The sequence below is a fragment of the Calypte anna genome, chromosome 2, assembly GCF_003957555.1.
Source record: "Calypte anna isolate BGI_N300 chromosome 2, bCalAnn1_v1.p, whole genome shotgun sequence".
Taxonomy (NCBI): Eukaryota; Metazoa; Chordata; class Aves; order Apodiformes; family Trochilidae; genus Calypte; species Calypte anna.
The window spans coordinates 61,969,218-61,982,393 of NC_044245.1; the positions used below are offsets into that span (position 1 = coordinate 61,969,218).

The 13,176-nt window shown below is 42.2% G+C and overlaps 1 protein-coding gene across 1 annotated transcript; it reads left to right on the forward strand.

Moving 5' to 3' along the window:
* Positions 1–565: 565 nt before the first annotated feature.
* On the forward strand, positions 566–12,231 carry CD83 (CD83 molecule). Its single transcript, XM_030446048.1, has 5 exons — positions 566–650; positions 777–907; positions 9,801–10,014; positions 10,126–10,229; positions 12,073–12,231. The coding sequence occupies exons 1-5, from the start codon at positions 608–610 to the stop codon at positions 12,229–12,231; spliced, it is 651 nt and encodes a 216-aa protein (XP_030301908.1). The 5' UTR covers positions 566–607.
* Positions 12,232–13,176: the final 945 nt, after the last annotated feature.

Genomic DNA, 13,176 nt, shown 5'->3' on the forward strand with positions numbered 1-13,176 from the left:
TAGTGCTCAGCCCTGCTCAGCTGTGGTATCCAGTTCCGAGTTGGCCCTTATACCCTACTCACAGTGTCCTCATGGTGTTATGGCCTGAGGCCTTGAATGTGTTTTCAGAAATATCACTTAATTTGGCCAGCCTTTGCATGGGTTAGAGCTTGTTATGTTAGAGCTGCAGAGAGAAGGTTGAGAAGGGATTTTGGGAGGCTGACAAACCCTTTCCCCTGCTTTTTGTTGCTCAGGAGAGAGATTGATTCAGTGCTGATTTTGATGACTTTCATAGTGACCCATGGTGACCCATGTTTAATCTTATTTCTCTTCAGATCAACACAGAGGAGGGGAAAAAAAGAAGAAACAAACAGGAAGGTGAGGTGCTACCAGTGAAGGCAGTTGCAGAAATGGAAGTGACCAAACCGATTGAATGGGAGGAGCAGTGGCTGCTACACGTAGGGATTTTCCCTGTGACGTGGAGTTTCAAGATAAGCCATCTGGGGGATTCCCCAGTCTGCCTCCAGAAATATCACTTCAAAAGCAGTCGCAATTTCACTCTGCTCTTGCAGCCTGTCCTGCAAAAAATCCCACTCTTGCTGCTCTGTGATCTGAAGCAGCAAAAGCTATGTCTTTGGTACTCTACACTCTGCTCATCATCCTCTGCAATGGTAAGTGGGGAAGTTTTCCTTATTTGCTCTGGTCTTTCACATTTCTTTTGTGTGTATGTTTTGAGAAGACAGGGATGATTACCGACGCAATCTCTTTTAAAGGCAATGTGTACCTGTGCCTTGCAGTGTGCTGCTTCATCAGTGGTGCTTCTGTGGCTGTCCCAGATGTAGCTGTGAGATGTGCTGAAGAAGTGTTGCTGCCCTGTGAAGTTCTTCAGGACTCCTCAGTCACCTACCAGATGGCATCTTGGTATAAAGTAAGAAAAAAAGACTAAGTTACTTGGCCTGCTTTGGTTTCCTACTTGATACTGGCTTGTCTTATGCAAAATGTGTTATTTTATGAAGAGCCATCCACCTCTCAGTGCAGTAGATATAAGGCAGCAATGAAAGCATTTGAGTTGATCATGGAGAACAGGCATTTGCTGTGTCTTTGTAGACAGACTATTTGAGCATATTCCCTGAATCACACTTGCCTGCTTTTCTATCTAATTAATGCTGACTTTCAGGGGTCACGATTCAGGTGGTGCCCCATGTGCACACACCATTCCAAAGAGGAGAAGAGGAGTCTTCTCTTGGTTTCTTTGGAGCGAAAACTAGAATTTAAACCTTTCATCATTATTCATGTTGTGCCTTGGTTAGCCTCCCCCCAAACAGGATTTTTCCTTGGAAGAAAGAAGCAAGTACTTGCTATTCTGTAGGAATATATGGCTAGTGGGGTGGGCAAAAGATCAGGTTATGCAGATGGCTGATGGAGAGCTAATATTTCTGAATGATCTTTTTGCAGTCACAAAGTAAATGTCTGATCTCAGATGCCCTGGTTCGAAATTCACATCTACAAAGTAGGAGAGCCCTGATGACCACCTGTTTGCAGGGGTGCTGCAGGGATCTATGTGCCAATGAGCAGGAATTCCTGTGTGGTTTCAAAGACAGGCAGAGTTGCACAGTGACTGAAGGCTGCCAGCTTGCTGTGTGGCACCAGGCATTTGCACCTCAGTGCATAGTTTCAGCTTATGGGATGAAAAACAAGGGAAGGTTTTGTTCTCCCCTGTTCTTCACTCCCAGATATGCACTCCTGTTGCTTACCATGGGTTAGTCCTGGTGATCCTCTGCTTACCTGTTAAGTCAGCTTGCTGTTGCTTGTTGTAACAGTGGAAAATCAATCTGCTAATAAAGAGTTTTGTGGGTTACAGAGCTGAATCACTTTCCCATGTAATGAGAGAGCAGGAGAAGGGAAAAAAAATTTTCTGGGGGCAGAAAATTGTCAATTTATCTCTGCCAGTCCACAAAGCCACAGTCTTGGCTTCTCCAGTAGTTTGGTTAGATATAATTTTTTAATTATTTCCATACAGTAAACCAACAAACAGTGGAATTAGATTGGGCTCCTGTAGCTGAAACTTGCAGTGCATCTGGATTTCAGTGCTGGTACAATGAGCATCTGCCTAAATGTCAGCATACTGACTAGATGACAACTGCAACCCAAAGACACCTCACTCTGATAGGTACTGTAGAGCTGTTTCAAAAATCTGGCAACCAGCCCATTGACAAAATGCTGCTATAGTCCAGACTGCCAATGCACCTCCCCTGCCCTGTCCCACCAACCTTGTCTCCCTCCGTGATCTCCTCACTCTTCCTGCTTCATTCAGTTTGATCAGGAAAAGACTGTTTTTCCAGCATCTGGAATGACAGGGCCTCGTGCTTTTTTCCTCTGCTGGTAATACTGAAACTACGAGACATAATAAAATCTAGCTCTCCTCTCCTCTCCATGCTGTTATCCCCACCCAACACTGCAAAAGGAAGGTGAGGAACTGTCAGAGTGTGACTGGGCTACCCAGCACAGGGAATTAATCTGCTCTTTACACAACAGCTGCTGAAGGGTTAATCAATAAACACCACATATACCCCCAAGGGCCTAATTAAAAGGTAATTCCAATAAATGGTATGGAACTTCAGACTGTAAAAGTTCAAGCAGCTGTTAGGTTAAGTCTTTTGTATGAGGTCACTTTGAACTGTGCAGTAAATGCAAGCAATTAACCTTTGCTTCTGCTGCTTTAAACAAATGGTGGTGACAATGTTTTGGTGCTGCACATGCAGCTGTTTGTGCAGGGTGAACTCTGGTGAACAATCCCCTCCTTCCTATTGGCATCTCTGCAGGCTCTGACTAATTAAGGATTGCTTTTAAATAGTTACAGCTGCTAGGAAAACAAAAGACAACAGAAAAAAGAAGCTATTTACAAGTACTTGCTTTTTCAGTTTTGTATCTAGAAATAATTTTTCGGGGGTCTCTATTCTGGTGTCAATATCCAACTGGATATATAAAGAAAGGATTTCATTCAATGGTTCCTTCACTTTTGCTAATGTTTCCAAAAGCAAAGAGGTGTGCAGATGTTTAAGCTGGTGATGCACACAGGATCCTTGGAATTAATTAGCGTAATTGCATGCACGAACTCACATGTAGTTCTGTGCAGAGGCAGGACCATAATCTCCTCAGACAAAATTATTTTTATTTAGAAATACTTGGAGTAGGCAGGACTGGACTGCTAGGAAGAAGTTAAAGCAGCAAGTCCTCTTCTGTCCTGGTGCAGCTTGCATCCCACTTACTAGGTAACTGTGAGAAAATTAGGGAGAAGTTTTCTTAATGATGATCTTTAAAGGAGGTCCGTTTTTAGGAGTGTTGGGCAATCTAAATGGCATAGAATCATATATGAACAGTGTGAAAGTTTGCCAACTGAGAACTGAAAACTTGGTTAAGCACCCAGGCATGTGGTATGTGTATTGAAATACTGGCTTGAATCTCTACTGCCCACCTACAAAACAAGAATCTAGGTAATTAAATTTTACTTACCTTTCTGCCTTGCAAGGCTATTGAAAACTGAAGTTTCTTTTTGTGTAGTACATTAAAAATGAGAACCAGTTCATAAAACTTCATAATTATCACTTTATATCCAATATGAAAACCAAGTTTAAACATACACAAATGAAGTCCCAGTGGATATTTCACTACTTTATTCATGTCACAGCCAGAAAAGTCTTAATCTAAACCAAATCTTGACGAAAAGGAATGAAGGCTGTACTTCAGTGGAGAAAAGTCTGTTAACTTTATAGAACATCCCTGGAAAATATAAAATTGTGGCAGAATGAGAGGAGGAGATCGTATTAAAAATTAAGAATAAACCTTATAGGTGTTTAATATTAGTCACAGCTTCCTTCAAAGGAAATTAATTTTGCTAAATGTGCATAGCCAGTGTCTATTAGGATAGGTAAATAGTTGCTAAATTACTTCAGTCTGGTTTCCAGCATACCCGAAGAAATGCAGACAATGCTCCTCAGACATCTATTCAGTTCCAAGTAACTCCAACACACTGATGATTTTGACAGGAAGGGAGCAGTGCAAATGATTTCATGACCAAAACAATACTTTTTCCTGACAAGAGCTAGCCCTGGATGCCCTGAGATAAAAAAAACAAAGAAAGGGGCTATATGGCTCAGAGGGTTTTTCCAGCTGGCTCATGTGTCACAACCAACTTCTTTGCTGTTGTTTTGGGGCTGGGATTTGGTTTTTCTTTTCTTTTCTTCTTTTTTGTTTCCCCTCTAAAACACAGCCAGAGTTCACTCATATGTGCCCACAATTTATGTCTGTTTCTTTCAAATGTAGTGCTGGCATCTACAAGACAATATAGAAGCCATATGGATGCACCTTCAGCACCAATCAAATGTGAAAGCACTTTTATGTTGAAAAATACACCTATTAAGTGGTTTCAGCTCAGTTATGATTCATTCCATTGCCAGAATTCTCAGTAATTTACTTCAGAAAATAAATTCCTTCTGGCTACATAAATTTTTTAGATCTCTTTAGCAGTCAGAATTTTCAACTTGGCCATTATTCTTGGTATAATTTTAAACAAAACCATTTTTACAATCAACCCCATCCTCAGAAGAAACTATATTAATGTTAATACATTCTAACTTTAAACTGACATCAGTTTTTGAGCTCAACCATTTTGTTTGAAATAAAAATTTCCTTTTATGGGAGAAGTGGATTATATTGGTACATTGATTTACCTGGGAGTCAAGGTACCACCTTACTCTGGGAAAAGCTCAGTGACAAAAGATATTTAATAAGCTGACAACTGCTTGCTCTCACATGTACATGATAAAATTAAGTTTTAATTGATTATTTGGGTGTAAGTGCTACAGCATGTGTGAATTGCCTTTGTTTGTTGACACTTACACTGAATTCACTAAAACTCAGCCAGCTAGAACCAAGAAAAGTGTTCCTTCTCCTTCTTCCACATTGTTTTTAGTTCTTTGCAAAATAAATTTTTGCTTAAGAGCACCTAAATTTTAGAGGCCTAATTATTCTACCTATTTCTTATAATTAATCCAGTAAGAGAACAGAAATGTATCAGATCAGCAGTACTTCCCATCAAATCCATCCTAATTTAATATCCACTGTATCACCAGCACTATTCTTACCAAAAAGCTCCAGGCTAGGGAAAACCTAACAGGAATTGGCCAGAGAAACCACTGAGAAACCATTGGCCAGAGAAAACATGTAGGAAAATTGTAAGCTCTTTAGACCAACTATTTCCAAGATTTTGAGAACTAGAATAACTTCCAATTAAACGCACTTAAGGGAAGTAGAGCTGGTTGCTCAGGGCTGTATTCAGTTGGGTTTTGAATATCTCCAAAGATGGAAACTCCCCACACTTTCTGGGCAGCCCAGTCCAGTGTTTAGCTACCCCTCACAGTGAAAAGGGGTTTTCTAATGTGTACGTGGAATTTCCTGAATTTCAGTTTGTGCCCATTGCCTCTTGACTTTTCTATGGAGGCCACTGAGAAGAGTCTGACTTCAGGTTCTTTATCCCCCTGGCAATAATCAGGTACATATTGATAAGATGCCACTGAGCCTTGCCTCCTCCAGCCTGAAGAGTCCCAGATCTCTCATCCTCTCCTCATATATCAGTTGCTTCAAACTTTTAATCATTTTTGTGGCCCTTCTCTGGATTCTCTCCCACATGTCCAGGTCTCTCTCATACTGTGGTGCCCAGCACAGGACCTAGCACTCCAGGTGTCTCACCAGTGCTGAACGGAAGGGACAAATCACCTCCTTCCACCTGCTGGAGATGTTCTGGTCTGCTTAATGCAGCCCAGAAGGCTGCTGACTGCCTCTGCCACAAGGGCTCATTGCTGGCTCGCGGTCAGCTTGGTGTCCATCAGGAAACAAGACTTTCCATTAGGTTGGTTCCCACCTGTCATAGTGCCTGAGGTTTTTCCTCCCCCAGGGGTAGCACTTGGGATTTCCATTTGCTGAACTTCATGAGGTTTTGGGCAGCCCATGTCCCCAGCCTGTTGATGGCCCTTCTGTTTGGCAGCACAACCCTTTGGCATGTCACTCACCCTTCCCAGCTTTCTGCCATCTGCAAACTTACTGAGCACATGCTCTGTCCCAGTGTCCAGTTCATTAATGAAGGTGTTGGACAGTATCAGCCCCTCAGCACAGCATTTCATCTCCTTGCTGTGAGGTGATGGAAAAGATCAGACTTAGCACTCCATCTGATTTCTGATACAGCCTGTCACAGACCTTGCAGCTGGCCAGAGTGCACATGGCAATAAACATAACCCCACATTTCTTTTGTTGTTCAATTTTCTTAATGTGTAGTTTGATGCAGACAGGCAGAATGATGCTGCCAGCCAGCAGGAACCTGTTTCCCAGCAAAATTCTTGCTTCAGTAACTCCCAGCAGCCGGCGTGGCAACGAGACCCTTTTTATGCAAATAGATTCAGTAGCATTTCTACTGGTCCCCAGATGAGTTATGATTTGCCTTTTGAATTTTGGTGAAGACATTAACAGCAAAGAGGGGAGCAGGAAAAGACCACCTCCCTTTTCTTCTCTCTTTGGAGGTGGGGAGCAAAGGGAGCCAGCGTGCTGCAGCTTGCCTGCCAGAGAGGCAGAAGGGAAATGAAACACAAACGAAATGCAGGCTCAGAAATATTTTGTCACTGATTAAAGAAGAGAATGGTCCCTACACAAGTGGATTGCTGCCACTGACAGTGCTCCCTTCGATCCCTCTAAGCTTGTGTGGAATTAATTAGGTAAAACCCCTAGCATTTACCTCGGGCTGCAGTATCACCTGGAGGAGACTTGGCATGAATTAGTGCTGGATTATCATAGGAGTTTGAGCTGTGAAATGATCTGTCTAGTGACAGTCTGCCAAGTAATTCACAAGAGGTGGCAAACAAAGTGGCATTTTCGTCATTTTAATTAGTTTTGGGGGGAAATGAGGTTAGCCTGAATAGAGCAAGAAGCAGAATGACGACCTTACTGAACATTTATCTCTTGGACTTCCTTTTACACAGCTGGGGCATGGAGATGCACTCTGCAAACATGCTTAGGTGTTTCCTCGCTATTTCGAGGCTTTAAAAAGGGAGGTATTTGATGTTTATTTGAGAACAGGAGATAAAATTGCAGTGGAAAAAGGCTTGGCTCAGACATCAGAGGAAGAGGGGCTGTGACCTCTGACCGGGGATGGATGCGCGGAGTGTAGAGGCTGGAAGGATGCCACCAGGTGTCTCTCCAGCCTCAGAAATGTGGGGAAGCTGGGTGAGCACCGGCGAGAACAGGGGCAGCCGGCCTCAGCTCTGCAGGAACGGGGAGATTTAATGGAGACAGACATGCAAACCCTGAATTAAACCCACACGTAGGAACCCTTCCTCCTCGTCTCCAAACGCAAAGGTTTGTGACCCCCATCCAGATGGGGACTTGTTTCTCCCCAAGTGAAAGAGCCAAATCAGGCCCCAAAGCAACTTTTTCTGCACCTCAAAAAGCTTTTGAGACAATAATCAGTCCCTCAGTGCTCCCATAAAATAGGGAAGTTAAACCACTTTCCCCAAATCTCACTAGGAATGAGCTCATGGAAGGCATAGGATACATGGGTTTAATTTACTTCTCCCTTCTATTAGTAGGGATTATTACAATTCCATACAGAAAGATCAAAGTCTTTTCTAATTCCCAGGTCTCAGCCATAAGAACTGCAGCACCATTTACCATGCAAGACAGCAATTATTTATGTTACTGGTGCATCAAAAAAAGGAAAACTACAACTTTTCAAACCTATCTGCATCTTAGGGCAATGTGAAGGGCTGCCAGGCTGGTTCTCTTTATTGCCCTGTGGGCAGTTTTAAATTTCACCAACGCAGGGGTTGGTAAGGGAAGGGAAAGTGGCAAAAATAATATCTGATGGAGGTCAACTCTATCCACTTAACTGCTTTTGACCCACTGGTAAACAGAGCTAAGCCCAGCCTGGATACTAGAATTCTTCTGGCCACATCTCTGACAGTATGCAGGACCCAAAACCATCTGACTCCCTGTAGCATAGTTAAGTCCCTACAGTCTGAAAACCACCACAGATACTGCTTGTCTCATAGCTGCTTTAGTGTGAGTGTGATAAGAAATGAAGCTGAGGTAAATTTACCAGAGAAGTAAGAAGAAGAAGGTACTTTCTTCCCTCCCTCTTGCTAGGTAAAGTGGGGAAAGCCCCAGGGAATTACTACTTTCTGTTTCAGTTGATTCACTGAAAAATCCCAGACTTTTCTAAGAAAAGGTCTTTACAGTTATGAAAATCTTGTGCTTTATTCTGATTCCCCAGTTCATGAAAAGTTCCTCAACTTGCAACTTGTTTTACACCATCCTAGGGTTGCAAAAGCAACAAAGTATAATAGAACATCAGGCCCGTATTTCTCTCCAGACTCCCAAGTACACTTTCCTCATGCAAATACATAAAAGGGAAACCAAATACTCCTTGTCTCAGCATGAGAAAATTGTGTTAATTTTAATAACTTACAGTATAACTGTTATATCCTGATGCAGTAGCTATAATGACATAAGGTAAGCACCTACATGCAATCCAGAAACGTGTCTATTAAAGTAAAAAATAATAATAAAAAAGTCCTGGCTTTTATTAGTTATAGGTTTGGCTGAAAAACTGAGTCTTGGACTGTATGAGTTGGCTCTGGCTCTCTGGTCCACAGAAAGACTGAATTAATTACTCAGGAAACCTTCATGGAGGGCACAGTGCTGCAAATCCCAGAGAGCAGAGCCGATGAATAAGAATGGACACGGCCTAATTCAAACCCTTCTCCCATCTTTCAAATCAAGTTAGTGATTTCTCTTTTCTTTGTCGTTCCCAGCCAATTGTCATTTTCAGTGCATCCTATCGCCCCTCAGTACAAACTGTTCTGGGAATACACTTCATTCCTCCAGCAGCCTCTCAGCAATGCCAAGGAATGTAGCTCTTCTGGTTACAATTAAGAAATTTAACATACAAATGCTCCCCAAGTGCACCAGAACCTGCCTGTGACCTTCACGCAACCGAATCTGAAGGAGTTGAAGCAATTTTTTGTTCTTTCTTTCCAATAAAGTGTGGAGGGGAGGAGAAGGGGGGGAAGGAGGGGGAAATCCCTGTTCCTCCGGAGAGGCAGAGTGGTTTCAGGGGTCAGCTGCAGGGAAACTGGCACAGGGAAGTGCAGTTTCCAGGGATCCATTCCCACAAGGAGCTCTGGGCAGAGGGGTGGCTGGGACAACTCCAGCCTGTGCTGGCAGAGCCACCTCCCCACAGCGTTCCTGCAGGGCAGGAAGGTTTAATTCCCACCATTTCATGGCAGAAAGTGTGCTGGCAGGGTCAGAGCAGGCAACAGTGGAGCTTCTCCCTGCTGTCACACTCTCCTGGGGACTTTGGATACCCAGGGCCAGCGCTCAGCAGCTGGGTGGGGCTGCCCCTTGGTGCCTCAGCTCCATCCCTATTTGCTCCCTATTTCATCTCTTTTGGGGTCTCCGTGGAGATGCTTGGAGAGCAAACTCTGCTGCTGCCTTTTATCATGTTACATCTCTACTAGGACTGTGTTCAGGTGAGACAGATTAAGATGCTATTACAGATTAATTCTAAATAGTTCTAATAGTTTTAAACATAGCATCTATTTAAGCAAAAGAAGCAAATGCTTTTTGACTGTGAGCGTGAACATATTAGATGCTTTTGAGGTTCACCCCCTCCATCTCTCTTCAGCCTCTGCATATTCAGCCATAAGCCAGCTCTTTCTCCCTAAGCTCAGGATGACACTGTTGCCCAAGATAAGATATATATTCGTGTTTTCCAGATGGCTGGAGATGATGAAGGAATAGCATGGAAAGTCCTTGATGTGGAATCTCATTATCCAAAAGAACTTGGGGAGTCCCTGGAGCTCTCCAATGACACCTTTTCACTAAGGATCAAGAACGTGACCAGCCAAAGCAGTGGGACATATAAATGCTCTTTGGGGGAACAGAGTGGAGGAAGCAATTTGAGCAGCACTGTCAGATTAAAAGTAACAGGTACAGTAGAAATTTGATTGTCCTATGCTCCACCAGGCATCTCATGGAGATAATAGTTTAAAAATATTTTACAGACACCAGAACCGTGTAACACCTTCCTTTACATTTCAGGTTGCCCTGGAATAGAAGGTGAAAAACTAAAAAAGTACAGAGCCGAGCTTTTCATGCTGACTTTTCTTGGGATTTTTTACTTGCTGCTCATCTTTTTTACCTGCGTAAGTAACTCCCTATCTCATAAACCAACCAACCAAAACCACCACCTCCAAACAACCTCCACTCCTCTCTGCTAGCACCACCTTAACACAGCCAGTTAGAAGTTGTTATTCATCCTTGATTTATGATTAAATTCTCCAAATTCTCACACAGCATTTTCAAATCCAGAGAAAACTCAGGTGCACAGGATAGAGTCTCAAAGAGATAAGGCATTTCACTGCACCCTGATATAACTCAAACCAGAGAGTTATTTTCCTGTGCTCCTGCTGCCCCTTTCTGCCTCCAGTTACTCTGAGTGCAATCTATTCTTCAGCTTAAGAACATATCAACAGCCCTTCTGGTTTGGTCCTTGGGTATCTGCCTGAGATGGAGGCCCCTGGGATCACTTCCCCATCTATGCCATTACTTTGTGTGGTGACACGATGGGCAAGTTCAAGTCCACCTGTTTTTTTTGCCTCAGTTTCCATACCTGTGAATTGGTGACAACCCCATCTCAGATGGGCATTTTTATCAAGCTCTGCCTTGGTAAACCGACATTTTAAGGTCCTTGGAAATAAAAAAACTGCTTGGGGTTTTATCTGTACCCTTAATTCTGTCAGGTAGTTATGGGGAAGGCATTTGGGAAGCTCAGTTTGCAGAAGCAGAAGCGTTTTATTTGTGATAGGGGTGAGGTCACCCCCTCATGCAGAAAAACCAGGAGGTCTGTGCCTCCTGGCTTAAAGGCAGCATGAGCCTCAGGTCTTGGTACAGTGCAACTCCAGCTGCATTTCTAATTAAAAACAAAAATAGCCCCACAACTACAGCATTTTTTTGGGGGGACATCAAATTTTAATTTTGCTGCCAATTTTATATTTGCCTTCTTGTTTTGCTCCTTGGCAAAATTGGAGATTATCTAATTAGCTGCAGCTAAATGTAGCTTTTCATGTATCTTCAGGGAGCAATTAAATATATGCCTCTCTTTTTTAGATTGACAATCCTGCCAGTAATTTGTGCCATTCAGACTAAAGTTTGACAAGATAAGTCTTGTAGGAATTTGTTAGGATGAAAGTATGAAAGCAAGGATATCACTCAGAAGAGACAGATGCCCCAGTTCTGCTCAGTGTCCTAAAAGAATTTCAGATCTCTGCAGAAACTACTTCTTCCCACATGCAAAAAAAAAAAAAAAAAAAAAAAAAAAGACCCAGTTTTAGTGGTACAGTTAAAAAAAAAGGCAGAGGTGTGTAGTGAATATAACCACACTGGCAGATTTATGTCTATCTTACCATTGAATGAGGTCCAGTCTCAGGTATCAACTAAGCTTTCATCAAAATTTAATATTGCCTGGATCTCTCAAGTGAGTTTCATTATTTAAAATGTTTGTTAAATTCTTACAGGTTGCCTTGTCCTCTCCTTCAGTGGAGATTTTCTCATATCTTCACTAAACTCAACAGTGACATTAACTTTAAGACTTAATTGGCTGGCAGGACTGTGGCTTTACTTTGACAAGTTAATGAAATTATTTAATGCACTGGCCTGTATTGAAGGCAGTTTGAAAGAGACTTGCAAGAGCTTGATGCAAGGCCTATTCATAGAAAAACTTGAACTAAATATGAGTATCTATATAATATCTATATATAACTAAATATGAGTTTCCTTATGTGACTAAGTATTTGTCCTATGAAGCTTCCTGACTGAGCAAGAAACAGCAGATTTTCTTTGCATTGTGTGCTTCTGGTGACAAACAAATGCAAAAGGTGTATCAAGCAATGGTTAGAAAGGAGAGCAAAATTTTCAAACTTAAAAAAAAAAAATTGCTTTTCAGAGGAATTCTCGGTTCTAAGCTTTCCTTTCTGTTTTCTCTTTCAGACATGTCTAAGAGAAGACGCTATGTCTCCCAACTATAAAAAAAACAGACCAGATATGAAACACATGCTCACCCTCATCAGTGTCCATGAAATGACAGCTTTTCAAGACATTAACTGTGGCAGAACTTGCAAAAACGAGCTTACCTCAAGTTCTGTCTAAACTGATGTTGAAGGCACTGTGGGCTCATCACTAAGTATGACATGAGCTGGATGGCCGAGTGGTGCATGGAGGAGATAAATAGCAATATATTGTCCTCTTCAGAACAGCCTGAAAGTATAGGTAACATGTCAGTGACCTGCTTGCACTGGACAAGTCTTTGAAAAGCACTGCTAAGCAGTACAGTAGCTTTTGGGAGTTCAGTAGCTAAGAAATACCATTGCAGCTACAAAACAGTGTTGTGATGCTGTTATGAAGTTGTCATTGACTTCATTTCACTCCACTGTGCAGCCCTCTTGTTCTGAGTAAGAATATGGCTGTGATATGAAGACAAGGTTATAGGGATGTGATGGCAGTGCAAAGCCGAGGGATTTAGCTCTTCACTGAGCTAATAGGTCTCATCTTTCAGAGGCAAACACAACAGGTGCTGTGGCATGGAAAGATCAGTGCAGGGAGCTGCCTCTTCTCCATTCTCCAAGCCTGATTCTGGATTGAGTTCATGCACTACTGCAAATGGCATGTAACATGATATGGGATGCTCAAGTAAGCTGAGGTGGTAACTTCATGCTCTTATCCTGGGTGAATCAAATTAACAGGCATTTCTAAATCTGAGAGTGATGGATGGGCTAATAGAAGGGAGAAAATATTCTGTAATTCCTCCTGGACTGAGAGGAACTTTTTATTTCTGCAAGAGAACTAAGGATACACTGGAATAATAAGTCCTTCACTTATTTCCCAGAAGCCTCTCCATAAAAATCCATAGGTCAATCTGTACGAAGTTTCAACAACAACTGTTAAAGCAATGCAAGTAAAATGAAGCAGTTTATGATATTACAGACATGTAAAGATGACTTACTTTGGGGTTTATAAAATATCATGCCAAATGTATGTGACTCCCATTTCAGCCAAGTTACAGAAGTGATGACCAAAGCCATAGCTTGTAAGAAA